At 46.5% G+C, this 14202-nt stretch overlaps 1 protein-coding gene across 28 annotated transcripts in view; it reads right to left on the reverse strand.

Moving 5' to 3' along the window:
- Positions 1–1181: 1181 nt before the first annotated feature.
- Positions 1182–14202, reverse strand: part of EIF4G3 (eukaryotic translation initiation factor 4 gamma 3) — a 77070-nt gene continuing 64049 nt past the window's right edge. For 27 of the 28 annotated variants that reach the window (XM_079986682.1, XM_079986676.1, XM_079986697.1 and 24 more), the window contains 17 exons: positions 13804–13950; positions 13413–13649; positions 12819–12923; positions 12341–12473; positions 11797–11891; positions 11266–11359; positions 9933–10050; positions 9386–9609; positions 8486–8601; positions 8080–8252; positions 7797–7922; positions 6386–6467; positions 5774–5872; positions 5369–5515; positions 4681–4762; positions 3064–3210; positions 1182–2316 (listed from right to left, as the gene is read on the reverse strand). In XM_079986682.1, coding sequence (XP_079842808.1) covers positions 2135–2316; positions 3064–3210; positions 4681–4762; positions 5369–5515; positions 5774–5872; positions 6386–6467; positions 7797–7922; positions 8080–8252; positions 8486–8601; positions 9386–9609; positions 9933–10050; positions 11266–11359; positions 11797–11891; positions 12341–12473; positions 12819–12923; positions 13413–13649; positions 13804–13950 — 2307 coding nt within the window. In that variant the 3' untranslated portion in view covers positions 1182–2134. Of the gene's footprint in view, positions 2317–3063; positions 3211–4680; positions 4763–5368; positions 5516–5773; positions 5873–6385; positions 6468–7796; positions 7923–8042; positions 8253–8485; positions 8602–9385; positions 9610–9932; positions 10051–11265; positions 11360–11796; positions 11892–12340; positions 12474–12818; positions 12924–13412; positions 13650–13803; positions 13951–14202 lie in introns of those variants that run through there. The other variant, XM_079986690.1, reaches the window with a different exon arrangement.

Genomic DNA, 14202 nt, shown 5'->3' on the forward strand with positions numbered 1-14202 from the left:
AGCTCCCAGTGAAAAAGACAAAAACTCTCAACTCCTTTTCTGTTACTACTAGTTCCAGCAGCAAACAATTTGAATCACACCCATTTTCCATACAGAAGATGTAACAATGCTTCTTTATGCCACTGCTGCAGTAGAATTTTCATCTTATGGAAAGGTGAGCTGCCTTGACCCAGTCACTCCTTGGCTGAAGAAGGCAGGGTCAGGAGCAGAGCTCAGTGTTCCTGCACCGTTTTAAAAAAAAAAATTAAGAGGGGGAAAATACCATACAGTGAGATGAAGGCTTTTGAAATGCACCCCCTCGGCCTGATTTGCCTTGAAGCACGATCAGATTAAAGCCTGCTCCTGCAGAAGCCTCCCCAGCAATACTTAAAACAGTTTCCAGTTTCCGGTGATCACATGTAAACACAGCAACCCAGTAACAAATGAAGTAAAACAAGGGTTATTTTGCATTTTCTTTTGGAACGACAAGGCGAGGCCATCCTAGACTTCCACAAATTGCAAAAAGCAGCCTGAGGGGGGGCTCATTTAAGAACAGGTGAGCCATCACAGGGAGAGCCAGCAGCTGGTTATCTCAGGCGGCCAACAGAGATCAAACTTATTCAGATGTGGAGAAGGTGCTTTACAGAGAACAATCTACAAATGGAAAAAGCTTTGTGGAGGTGTATTGGGATGTGCGGACATAGCACACACCCCCCAAACCGGATAAAATTGGCCAAGCAGAAATTCTGACACCGCGAACCATTAACCACATTATGTACACTCCTTTCACCTCAAAGGGAGGGAAAGCAACACACTCCCTTAAGGGCAGGCGGGAGGTGTAAGAGATTTAATAAGCACCTTATTGGAGGATAATGCTCACAAAGAAGCTGCAGCTGTACTGACCCTTTCTGCACACTGTAAATCACCTGCAGCAGAGTGCAAAGGTTGGTGAACACACTTTGGCATGCCGCACAGAAAATCCATCCGTAACAAAACCTTTCCCAAAGAATGACCCACCTCCTCTTTATTTACTCCTTTAACTTCCTCCCTCCCCGCTTGCCCAATAGACTTGGGCAAACAGGTCACGGGGGCAGTTCAGGTCAGGAATGTTAATGCCCCCCCTCCGAGGGAGGCAGCATGCCATGGCTTGAGGGGGCCAGGCACCTTCAAAGCTGCCATCAAAAGAAGCCACTTTCTTGTGCTTTTAAACTTGCAAGGTTTGTCTTTATTTTGTTCTTTATATTTTGAAAGTGAAAAGAAATAGTATCGAGTCAATTTCTTTCTTTTTTTAAATATTTGTTCTATGTATTTACAAGCCTTAAAGTTGCTCTAAAGGTTCTGAAAGTATCACTAGTACTTTTTGCTGCTTCTTTTTTCTTCTTCCTCCAGGATAGCACTGTTTTGCTTTGAGCAAGTTATTTTTCCAAGCAGTCTGGTCCACAGCCGTTTTCTCAAACGCGGTTTTCCTTCAGCTCCAAGGTTATGCTTTGTTGCTTTTGATTTTTTTTAAATTGTGGAAAGCAAGCTGAGAGGCAGGCGAAAAAAAAATTGATGATTTTTTTTTCTTTTTTAAAAAAAGTTCATCTCCCTCATCCTCGTTCATTCCCAAACCCCTTTAGAATTTAATACACAGATACCGTGCTTTGAAACAAAACTGAGGTGGCTCTGAAAAGGGAGGGAAATTTATTTATCTGGTGTTTTTTTTGTCTATTATACAATTTGCTACAGAAACTGCAAATTTAAAAATTACACTGACATTTGCAGTTCTTAAAATAATAAATTAAAGTTCTCACTTTTTGTCTAAAGAGATTTGTTTCTTTTTAAAGTAGGAGTCCTTGTTTAAAAAGGAAAAATAAAAGATTAAAACAGAAAATATTTTTCTATAAATAGATGTATTTTGGTTTAGTGCTCCTGCCCTCAGGTTTGAAGTGGACTTGAATTTTCAAGTACTTTTTGTCCTCCATGATCGCCTTTGCGTTTATATCGGGTTTTTTTGTCTCCTCTCCCACTCGTGCACATGTGGGGGAAGGGGGGGCTCTGCGCGAGAATTGGCCTTGCTGCACTGTGATTGGCGAAGACGTGAAACTTTTTTTAAAAAAATACTTAAATTGTTTTTTTGTGGTTTTTTTGAGTTTTTTTTTTTTGTAATTCAGTTTCAATTATCCTCCGACTCCTCTTCGGCTTCTCGTAGCCACGTGAAGAACGCCGTGACCGATTTTAATGCTACGCCTTTCCCGTTCTGTTCCGCAGGGTCTTTGCTGCTTTCCCACTTGTAGAAGGCATCCTCTGATATCACCTCCTCATCATACAGGCAATCAAAAAACATCCGTAACAAATCTGTGGGGGAAGGAAAGGAAGAGGTGAACACTCCCCCCTGGACAGCAACCAAAGCAGACACGACTGGCTAGCAAGCTCAGTTCAAAATGTGAATTGCAGTGTGCTGAGCCTTCAACCCAACCCTCCACTTATATTTTATAAATTTACTCCGTCTGACCCCTTTTAGTCCTTCGTCAATCGGGGTGCCAATGAAACACAAATATCATTGCTCTTCAGAGCTCAGAGGGCTCTCCCAGGTGAGAGGCCTTTCTAGGGCTCCACAGTGGGTAGGTTTTTGTTCAGATGGTGTGGCTAAGCTGAAGGAACATCCTGCATCAGGGCAGGTTTAGAATCCAGGCTCCCAACACTGCAAAAAACTTTCAGATAGATAGATAAATAAATAAATAAATAAATAATATGTGGATGATATAAAACTGAGGAGAAATTGCTATATACTTGACATTTCCTCCATTTCTCTGGATGACAAGGGTAATAGGACTGGAAACAGAGAAACTGGAAACAGAGGGCTGCCTTTTTTGGTTGCTGACTGGGAGCCACATTCAAACTCAGGGGGATTTTCTGTGGCCCTTATTCATCTTGAACAAAAGCAAAATGATGCACCCCAAGAAAATCTAGTATAAATTGGCTTTGGGGTACCAGCAAATGGCCCTACAGCCAGTGACAGCACATCATGTTCCGTCCTATATTACACAAGCCCAATTCAAGGGACCAAGGCCCAAAGACCACCCTGACCCTGAGTACACTTACTCGGAGGTTGATCAAGTTTTACTATTGATGCTTGTAGTGCGTAAAGTGCTTGTAGTTCCTTCTCTGTGTCCGCGTCTAGGTACTTAAGTAAGATCGGCACTCTCTGCTTGATAACAGCAGTGTCCACTCGCAAGCTAGAACTGTCCACTAGAAAAGAGAAGAGATTCAATGTCAGCATTTGGTTAAAAGCTGGCCAGGAAGGAGGAAGGCAGGCAACTCTTATCTATCCTCTGTCTTCACAGACAAATCTCAATTCAAGGCAAAAGGGATAGCAGCAGCAGAAATTAAACATTCTTCAACGTCTGGACTGCTTATGCAATTGGAATGGTTTATTTCACCAGCTCATCTTCCAAAAATTAGAAGCTTTGAAAGAAAGAGGCTGTGTCACTTCATCCTACCTCCTGCAATTTTAGGTACCAAAAATATAAAAGATGGAATACATCACTACCTGTATCTGGGATCTAAAAATATTTAGGCTTGACTCTCACTGGGTGGTACCCCTTCACACTACAGGAGTGGGGTTCACATTGTGGAATGCTCTTCCATATCCCTCCCCCCAATATCTCTGCACATGTCAGAAAGCTAGCATGTCAGGACAGAAACCTGACACACTTGTTTTCTATATGCAGGGACTCATTAAAGGTAAAGGTAAAGGTACCCCTGCCCGTACGGGCCAGTCTTGACAGACTCTGGGGTTGTGCGCCCATCTCACTTAAGAGGCCGGGGGCCAGCGCTGTCCGGAGACACTTCCGGGTCACGTGGCCAGCGTGACATCGCTGCTCTGGCGAGCCAGAGCTGCACACGGAAACGCCGTTTACCTTCCCGCTGGTAAGCGGTCCCTATTTATCTACTTGCACCCAGAGGTGCTTTCGAACTGCTAGGTTGGCAGGCGCTGGGACCGAGCAGCGGGAGCGCACCCCGCCGCAGGGATTCGAACCGCCGACCTTTCGATCGGCAAGCCCTAGGCGCTGAGGCTTTAACCCACAGCGCCACCTGCGTCCCAGGGACTCATTAGCTGGTGTGTTAATGTTCTCCTCTCCCCTCACAGTTTTACTGAACTTATGAAGTGGCCACAAGTATGGACTTTAGCCAACTAAATCCCCATTCAGCTACACTACAAAAGCACAAAAAGGTTTAATGCACAGAAACTGGAAGGCAAAAAGGCATCACTCTCACCGGCGCCCCTGCCCCAAATCCATGGGGGCCACTGCTGGCTAGAATTCAAAGATCTCCTTACACACACCCTCAAAATGAAGAACTGCCATTGAAACAGTTATCACTTGATGTTTTCTAATGGAACAACTCAGGATATAAAACAACTGGTGGAAACGGTAATAAGGTAGGTGATTTCTCTTCTTCCAACCATAGTATGCTTCCAAATGATATGGATTGGATTCACAGAAAAAACGGATCTGGAGAATCCCAGAAATCCCTGGGATGGAAGACACATTAACATGACCTGTTCTGGTCGCTCATTATCTGTGTCTCATCAGTGGGACATTTCATGCAGAGCGCATGCTTAAAAAGAGACTGTGGTGAAGAATTCAAATTCCATGCAAAACAGAGGAAAGATATTGATGGCTTCATGTCTAAAACTTCTGGATGAACATTACTCACCTATAATAGCGGCTTTACAAACTGCTGTCATTAAAGCTCTAAGGAATGTAGGTGAACTCATCTGGCTCTCGTCTAGATTAGCCTGAAATCAAGAGTATTTGCAGAAGTCAAAAAAGCCCACGGGTTGCATCACAGCACCTCGTCTGAAGAACTCGCTGATGAAGGAATCTTATAAGCTCACTCATTAAAGTGCTTCCTACCAGATCAGCTCACCCCAAAGTGTTCCTGGGAGCAGGAAAATGGCTTATATTCTCTCCCCCAATTCTGCCTTCTACGGTGTTATTTATTCAGCAGGAAAAACAGTCTGTTGCTGGAGAGTCACATAAAAAAGGCATTCTAGGATGGAACTCAGTGCTACAGATCAAAACCCTCTGGCATCTGTAAAAGCAATAATTTCTCTCTAGCCCTACAATGCAGCCCTCTAGGCGAGCAAAATTGTGTTCTGGTGACAAGCAGCAATCCCCAGGGGCGAAACCAGACTCTGCTGAAAGTGAGGGTCAGGAAAGCAGTGTGGAGACAGGTGAGGGCTGTGGTGAAATGCTCCCAACCCCGTGATTCTGTAAGAACCAAGAGCCCACTCCTGAGAGCTGCTCTTTCCAAGAGCCCAGGCTCCAGGAACTGTAACAGATGGGTTCAAATAACTCTTAACTTATTAGTGTACGGGCATAGATGGACTTGGGCTTTGTACCTCTACCCAATCAAAGATCTGCTCATCATTCGCCTTGTCCTCGATAATGAGTTTCTCCAGCTGTTTGTTCAACTCTTCAGCAGAGAGCTCCTTCTTTGAAAGTGCTTCTGAGGAACTGGAACTGTCAGTCTCTGTGAAGTCCAACTTCTGCAGTGTTACAAGAGAAGAGAGAATGGCTTTAGTTTGGCGTGACATGCAGGGTCCCCCACCCACGCCAGTGAACACCCTGAAGTGGGGCTTAACCATCTATTCTTCCAAAGGGTTAAAGACCTTTTGCAGTGGAGGCTGGTCCCACCTCAAGGGTCAGAAGGGACAACACAGCATCTAGTCAAACCTCCTCCCCCTATCAGAAGTGAACAGAGTGACCTAAAGGTCAGAGTGACCCTGCTCTGGCTCCCAACTCACCTGCTCCATGAGAAAGGTGTGGACATCCTCCTCTTCAGGTAAGAAGTCTTTCCAACTGAGGCCAGCCTCCCTCCATAAGGCTGCCACTTTCTTATGGCTCTAGAACACAGAAGGAATTTGAAAAATCAAAGAGAGAAGAGCAGGGAGACCCAAAACAGCCATGGTGTTTAAAGCAACCTCCAGCCCCACCATGACAGTTCTTTTTCGGGGGTGAGGGGGAAACCTGGGTGAGTGCAAAGTATCACATTCAATATCCTGACTTTAGGATGTTCTGTTCCAACAGGAGGGTTCAATCCAATGCTGCTGTGGGGTCAACGGGATTCAGCAGTCAGTGGGGCCAAGAAAGTGCCACCCTTTCGGGGTAGAGGCCTGCTCAGGTTGGGTCAGCAACTGGGAACATCTCTGAATTTGAAGCATCTTCAGAATGAGGCTGTCCTTTGTGATTCCTGCTCCTGATCAACCAAAGGGAGCTTCAAAGCCTTTTCAGGCAAAATGTGAATGCAACTCACTGACCTGGGAGTCTTGGGCAGGCTTCTTGACATTTTTCATTACATTACGGATTCCCTTTGCACACACACACATCCAGATCTGCAAGTGGCCTGGAACACTTACCATTTGTTTGCATAGAAGGTGCAATATTTCGGAAAGCAAGATGCCGGCTCTTCCCACAGGGAGCAAGGGTTTGCTAAATTCTCTGCAATAGGAGAGAGCAAGAGAGCAGTGTAAGCTTTGCCACCTGACAGGCAACTAGAACATAGTGAAAGGTCACCATGAAGGGGGGGGAGGGAGGGCTCTGGCCTTCACTAAGTTCTACTTCAGTCTTTGACCACATAAGCAACTCTGTTCTGGAGCTGGAGGGAGACCACAGCAGACAAGTTTAGACAGGCAGGATATTTGGGGAGTTGCCACCCTCTGCTGGTTCAGCCCTTAAGGCAGGGGTGGCAAGCCTCTGGCCTGCTGGGAAACCCTATTTAGCGTGCCAGACTGTTTCTGGTAAACTGCACCCACCTGCCATCATATGAGACATCAGGTGTGGGACTAGGGCTAGTGTGGCTTAAAATGTACGCCACTACAGCAGCAAGGATCCTTTTAGCAAAGTATTGGAAGACACAAGAACTACCCACACTGGAAGAATGGCAGACGAAAGTGATTGACTTTATGGGACTGGCAGAAATGACCGGCAGAATCCGCGACCAAGAGAAAGAGACAGTGGAGGAAGATTGGAAGAAGTTTAAAGTATATCTTAAGAACTGTTGTAAAATAGAGGAGTGATAAAATGTCAAGGGGAAGGGAGATGCAGAATTGCAGCAAAAACTGTTTGATGATTTAAGGTAAAATTGAGAATGATAATGAGCTTAAACTTAATTGGCAAAAAGAGTTGTTGAAAAACTGTAAAATAAAGATGCAAAAAGGGTGAGGTATGGGGAAGTCCGAGAAAAGAGGCTTATGAAAATGAGGTTAAGAAATGATATCTTTGTATGTGTTTGTATTTGTTGATGTTTGTATGTTGTTGTTGTTGTTGTTGTTTTGTGTTAAAAATTGGAAAATTAATAAAAATTATTATAAAAAATAAAATAAAATGAGCTCTTAAGCATTCCTTTGCTGGAGGTAAGGCATGTCCCCACTGTCCAACAGCTGAAGCACACCTTACTCCAGACTCATGATGGGTTTACACTGAAATCTCTGTGAAAGCCCCCGTTTTAGTTGAAGTCTGTGCAAATCCCTTTGTGATCTGGAAGTGTGCCTTCAAAAAGAAACATTGCCTGACGTCATTTTAACTGGTGGGCCCTGTACACGCGTCTAATTAGGCCCATGAGGGGTCTGGCAGATTTAAATCTGACTTAACCGGAGTGTGGAAATTCACTGCCTCAAGGCAATAACAATACAGTTTGTAGCAAGCAACAGGTCTCGCATAGGTCACTGCGGTTGACTGTGGCTAGCTTGACCTTATCTATGCAAGGAGTTCCAAGGGCAGCCGGTGCAAGCATCACCCCACGGCTAACGGAGAAAGAGTGCAGCTTACGTCAGAAGTTCTCTCATAGAGATTCCTCCTTCTTTCAGCATAGGCGTCACCAACTCAGCCAGGTATAACCATATGTGGGGTATATCGATGGCCATGTCGTCTGCCGTCTCCAAGGTGTCCGCAAACCTAAGGAGGGAAGCAGAGTTGCTCAAGGCACATTCCATCTGGGAGGCAGCTGGTCACTCTCTGCATCCAGCCCAAATGTAACTGTTTGTAGTGAGCACCCATGAAAGAAAGAAAAAATACCCAGAGATCTTGCTTCCTTCCCTGGCAGACTACCAACCCCTTGAAAAAGTCCTGCTTGCTGAGCTTCTCCGACTGCACCAGCTGATACAGCAACTGGCCCATGTGGTCTCTGGTGATCTGACTCCGCTCCAGGGTTGATTCCACGCCCACCTGCACAAACACAGGCAGCATTCCCGGTATGCTCAGCTCCTCCACGCACTGCATCGCTTCCTGTCCAGACAATACAAAGGGAGGTTTCTCTGTAGTCCGTGGGCTAAGAGACTTTCCTTGTGCAAAAGCTCCTCAGCTGACCTTAATAAAGGTCCTTCTTGCTCTCTGCACTGATACTGTAAGATCAGAGGCCACAAAGCCAGACCTCGGAAAGGGTGGCTTTTAAACGCTTAAGCCCTCCGCCCCAAGAGAAAACTCCAATGCACGTCATGATGGGCCACAGCTCTCCTTACCTTATAATCGTTTATGTGCAAGAACTCGTCAATGATCGATTTGCACTTTCTCTCTATTTCCTCTTCTGACAATGCAGGTTTTTCTTGGGCTGGGGATGTGGAAATTTCAGGCTTGGCTGTTAAGACAGTTGAATGGGTAAGGGGAGAGGGAGAGAAAGAGGCAGGAAATGTAGAAGGCTTACTTCAATGCAATGCCAGAGAGGCATTTTTCCCATGCACAATTCCATTGTCATTATAGACAAGTCCTTAGGCTGTGTCCTGCCATTCTTCGTAAGTCCTACATGCAGCTACACACTCTAGGATTTGTGGTGTAATTCATCCCAGAGAGAGATCTGCACAGAATACCTCACTTTAGATCACCACCATTTTGACTCAGAAGGGGCAACAAATGAATGTGGATGAAATAATGCTATGAGCTCAAGAGGGAATGAACATAAATTAAAGGTAAAGGTAAAGGTACCCCTGCCCGTACGGGCCAGTCTTGCCAGACTCTAGGGTTGTGCGCTCATCTCACTCTAGAGGCCGGGAGCCAGCGCTGTCCGCAGACACTTCCGGGTCACGTGGCCAGCGTGACAAGCTGCATCTGGCGAGCCAGAGCTGCACACAGAAATGCCGTTTACCTTCCCGCTAGTAAGCGGTCCCTATTTATCTACTTGCACCCGAGGGTGCTTTTGAACTGCTAGGTTGGCAGGCGCTGGGACCGCCGCGGGGATTCGAACCGCCGACCATGCGATCGGCAAGTCCTAGGCGCTGAGGTTTTATCCACAGCGCCACCCGCGTCCCTGCAGGACATAAATTAGCACCAACCAAATCTGTCACAAAATGTTTCTGCTCATCCAGCAGGAAGGACAGCCCAGAGTTCAGAAGCCCCAACTTGGAGGAGGAAGAGGAAAAGCTCACCAGTTTCCTTGGCCTTGCTCCTCTCTGCCTCTGTGCTGTTCCAGTCGCTCTCCAGCCCCCCTGTCAGCTGCTTCACAGTCTCCAGCATCTCCCGCCGCTGTTCTTCCTGAGCCTGGTTGTCCAAGAGCTGCTCCTTGCTGCTGCTGACCCGCAAGAAGGTGTTGGGTCGTGAGGCTGGGGAGGGGAGCAGCTTGTCGTTCTTCTCCCTGCCTGTGCTCCCCCGACTGTGGGAGCAAAGACATTTCTCAGGAAAAATCCTTATTCATTCATTGCTTGAAAAAAAATTAACCCCCAACTCGGCTATGTGCCAATTAGCTTTCAAGTGACTTTCAAGTGATAGTAAACACAGACATCAAGCGCTAAAAGCAGAAGACTTTTATTGGAGAGACAATTAAATCTCTGCTTTTTTCACACATTTCATTACGCGGACAGAAGTCAGCTTAATCACATAGAACACTTCATTCAAGGCAATTACTACTACTACTACTACTACTACTACTACTAAATGAAGTGGGAGAGAAGCAGCCATGGGTGGCCTGAGACTTACCTAGTTAAGGCCCTGCGAGAGTCCAACTCTGCGGATGTGGCTGAGGCAGACACAGATGATGCGGGAGGCTGCAGTGCAGAGAATCGGTTCAAACTAGTGGCACTTGGTCGTAAGGAATCTGCAAGAGGATGTTGGGGAGAGTAACAGCTGTCTCAAGGGCTCCAGGAAACCTATCAGCCAGAGGCCCAGAAGCTCTTAAACCTAGCACAAGTTTAACTGTGTCAAGTGGATGCCTTGATTATCTCTCTCAACCTTCAGGGCTGAGGTTTTTTGCACTGAGGGAGAGATGGGTCACCTACAGATACAAGAAACCCTTTAAAGCCTTAACTGGCTTGGGTGTCTCCTAAGGACCAAATCCTTCCCTAGAAACAAAGGCTTATGAGGAACAGTTGAGGAAGTTGGGTATGTTTAGCCTGGAAGAGATTGAGAGGCGATAAGCTACCTTTAAATATCTGAAGGGCAGTCAAATGGAAGTTGGATTCAGCTTGTTTACTGCTGGATCCGAAGGACAGGACCCAAACCAATGGATTCCAAATGACAAGAAAGAAGATTAGGACTAAACACCAGGAAAAACCTCTGACAGTTAGAGCTGTTCGACAGTGGAACAGACTCCCTTGGGAGGTTCTGGACTCTCCTTCAGTGGAGGTTTTTAAGCAGAGGTTGGATGGCCATCTGTCATGGATGCTATGATAATTTGCTCTGATTTCTTCTTCCAGGCACTGATACTGAGTGAAACTCAGCAATCATCCAATCAGGGCAGAGTCTATGCAGTAGAGACGTCAGCACTATGGTGTGGACTCCCCAAAGGTATTTGCCAAGCTCCCACACTGAGATCTTTCCGAAGCCAAGCAAAAACCGGCTCTTTCAGGAGACTCTCTAGCTAACTTAATCATGCTATTCTTAGCTCTTGATCGGTTTCCGACTGTAGTACTATAGTGTATTGTCTACAGACTGCTGCAGCACTACTGTCAGAAATGGATCAAGCACTGGTTTGATCCACCTATTCAGTTACTTTGGTGAAATATTTGAATGTTTAAGAAAAAGAAGAAGTAGAACATGGGAGTTATATCAGGCTAAGTCCTTCCCAAAGTAAATCCACTGAATTTAATGAACCTAAGATAGTTGTAGCCATTTAACTTTAGTGGGTGTACCAAGAGGAGGGCTAGCACTGAATATGGAGTTTGCACGGCCCATTCAGACAGGAAGCAAGCCAAGACTGGAAATTCCAAAAAAGGAGAAATGAGAAGGAGATGTATTTGACGAGGAACAGCAACTGCCAGCACTTTTCAGGGTGCACAGAGCAAAATGCAGGGTGGGGGGCCTCCACACTCACCAATCTCACTGGCCTTGGCTCCCCCACTGCTGCCTTTTCCCCAGCTGCCCAACTGGGCTTTAGGCACAAGCTGGATCTTCTCATCTATTGTGGGCTGAAAAGAGACACAGACAGAAGCACAAATCAGGGAGAGCCTACTGGGGATTGGAACCGCCCCACTCAATCCTGTTTCACAGAAGGAAACAAATCTTCCTGCCCTCCGGCTCACTGCCACCCTCTCTCCCACCTCCCAGTTCAAAATGCCTAGATGCACAGATGGACAAACAGCTTCCTTGGAGGACAGGGCAGCAAGAAAAACCAAGATTCCCCAACCAGGCACACTCCAGGCATTCTAAACTACAGTGCCCACTGGCACCAGCTACTGTAGGTGTGTGAAGCTGGAGCCTGTGGGAACTGCAGTCCAAAACGTCTGGGAGGGCACCACTTTCAGGAAGGCTGATGTTGAGGATTGGGAATGTGGAAGATGACCAACCAAAGGAGAGTTGGTCTCTCAGGATTCCTCTCAGAAAGAGATTCTTCCTCCATACAAACCTTGGTGATTTTAAGGAACTTGGTGGGGTCCAGCACACGGGTATTTTTCGCCCCCTGCACAGTGTTCCAGCCACCCTCCTCTACCCTCTGAACACCTGCAAACAAAACAAACAAACAAGTTACTTTTTATAATCCCTGATATGGTAGCTAAAGTGGTATGGGATGAGTTGTATGTGTAAAGTGAAGCTTGAGAGCCTACGGGAATAAGGCTCCTATGTTTCCCTCTGTCGCATCTAGCTGAAGAGTGCATTTCAATTTGCATTTCTGCCTAAGCAATTGTGTGGTAGGTTTTTAAAAAATTATTTGTGCAGTTTCACCATTTGCCTATTCTGTGCAATGGTCCATGCACACGCTAGTAGAACAAATGGCTGGAGGTTGCTCCCCAATATGCTTAACAATATATATTGAGGCATATGGGCAGAAAGAGATATTCAACCTGGACAGGGCACTCTATAATCTAGACACCAAAGGCAATTCTCATGACATGGACCCTTGTTTCTCTCTCCTCCTGGTCAAGCATCAGATGGGAACTCTGGGAACTTACCAGGCCTCCTCTTCTCTTTGGTCATTAGTTGCTGGACTTTCCGCTGCTCCTCCTGTTCTTCAATTTTTGCTTCTTTATGGATCTGCTCTATCGTCTTGGGGCCTTGATCTGCCCTCCGTGAGACCCAGTTACACTGTGGAAGACAGGAAAGCAAAGATGGATGAGGCCTTCTTTCTTCCCTGCACACTGTGGGGTAGTTGTGGTTGATGCAGACAGAGGAAGTGGGATATTCTACTGAGGGGAAAACTGCTCGCAAAAGCATGACACAAGTCGACTGTAAAACCACAGCTACCCTATGACAGCAGCCCATGATGCAGGAGACAGCAGCTCCACTGCCCATCATCAAAAGATGGTCTCTGGCAGCCCTTTGAAAAAACCAAGAACTACCCTCTCAAGGTAAGACTAAGAGCCAGGTGAGGGCAGTACCCCTTTTCTCTTCTGGACAATTACTCATCTGCTTCCCTTGCTGCACACGTACCTGCCTGAGGTCTATGACATCTTGAAGCATGAATCGTATTCTGGAAGAGGTTTTCCTCTCTTTGACTATCTTTTCCATTTGATTGAAATACTGGTCCATTCGAGGCTAGAGGAAACACAGATGCTCTCACCATATTTCATAGGAACATGAAAAACTGCCTAACAGCGGGGGATGGGGAAGGGGATCCTTTCCAGCCTCTCCTGGGAAACCTTTCAGGGCCTGGAGCAATGAGGGTGACTCTTACCTTTGAACAGGGGCTAATCCCAGCCAGGCAAAAGTAAAGAGGTTTCTACATAGAAATATATAAAAGTCACCCACCCGCCCCTGCACTTTCCAAGTGGCCTCACATTCCATCCACTCCAGGCGGGTATGAAGAAGGGCCAGTAAGGGGTATGGATCTAGCTTTTCTGAACACTTAAGTTCTTTTCAGAACCAAAGAAGATGGATTTGGGTGTTCACTCTTCCCTGATGACACAAGGGGCAAAGCAACCCCACTGCCCCATCTTCTAGGGGAAAGCACGAGCGCCATTTAGCAGCCCACAGACAAGGCTACAGCCACCAAGGGTCTCAGTGTGGGTGCCAGGTTCTTCTAACCTTGGCTTTCTCAAAGTCCAAGTCTTTGCCAATGGTAGTCAAGAGGCGGCAGAGGCACTCAAGGGACTCCTCGTCATGGTTCTTCAGCAGCTTCACCACACAGTCGTGCATGATGGCCTCTGTCAGCATCTTCAGCTTGAAGAGCTCCCCAATGAACTTTATGTTGCCAATGGAGCGCCGTCGGGCCTTGTCCTTGGCTTCTTCCAGTTCATCGTGGAGCCGCGTCCTCTCCTCTGGCTGAGGGGCAGAGAAGGAAGGGGTGGTGAGAAAGGGCTGCCAGCCACACCACAAGCCCATGGCCTCGCTTCCTAGGCCAGCAACACCACAGGACTCCCATGTCTTGGGCTCCCTGCTCCTGGGAGCGCACAGAGGGTGCTCTGCAGACACTCACCGTTGTGGCAGCTTCCAGCTCCTTCTGCTTCTTCTCAAAGACATCGTCATCAGCTTTGTCCTTTTCAAATTCCTTCTGGCAACGATTCAGGAGTAGCTTCCGGAAGTTGACAAAGCTCCCGGGCTTATCCGCCATGGGCACCTTCAGCTGTGTGCAGCACGTGTCGAAAGGGCCAAGGAGGAGGAAGGTGAGCACAACACAGGCAAAACAGGGCATTCTCATCACTTGCTGCATTCCTAACCAGCATTTTATCATTTTATTTATAAAAATATTTACAGGCCATTATTCATAAAAACATATTAGAGCAAACAGACTGGCTCACAGCATTCATATTGAAAACAACACAGTAATATATACATATACATAATATATACAAACTATTAACATCAAAGGTGAACT

Source organism: Podarcis cretensis (genome assembly GCF_951804945.1).
Source record: "Podarcis cretensis genome assembly, chromosome: 8".
Taxonomy (NCBI): domain Eukaryota; kingdom Metazoa; phylum Chordata; class Lepidosauria; order Squamata; family Lacertidae; genus Podarcis; species Podarcis cretensis.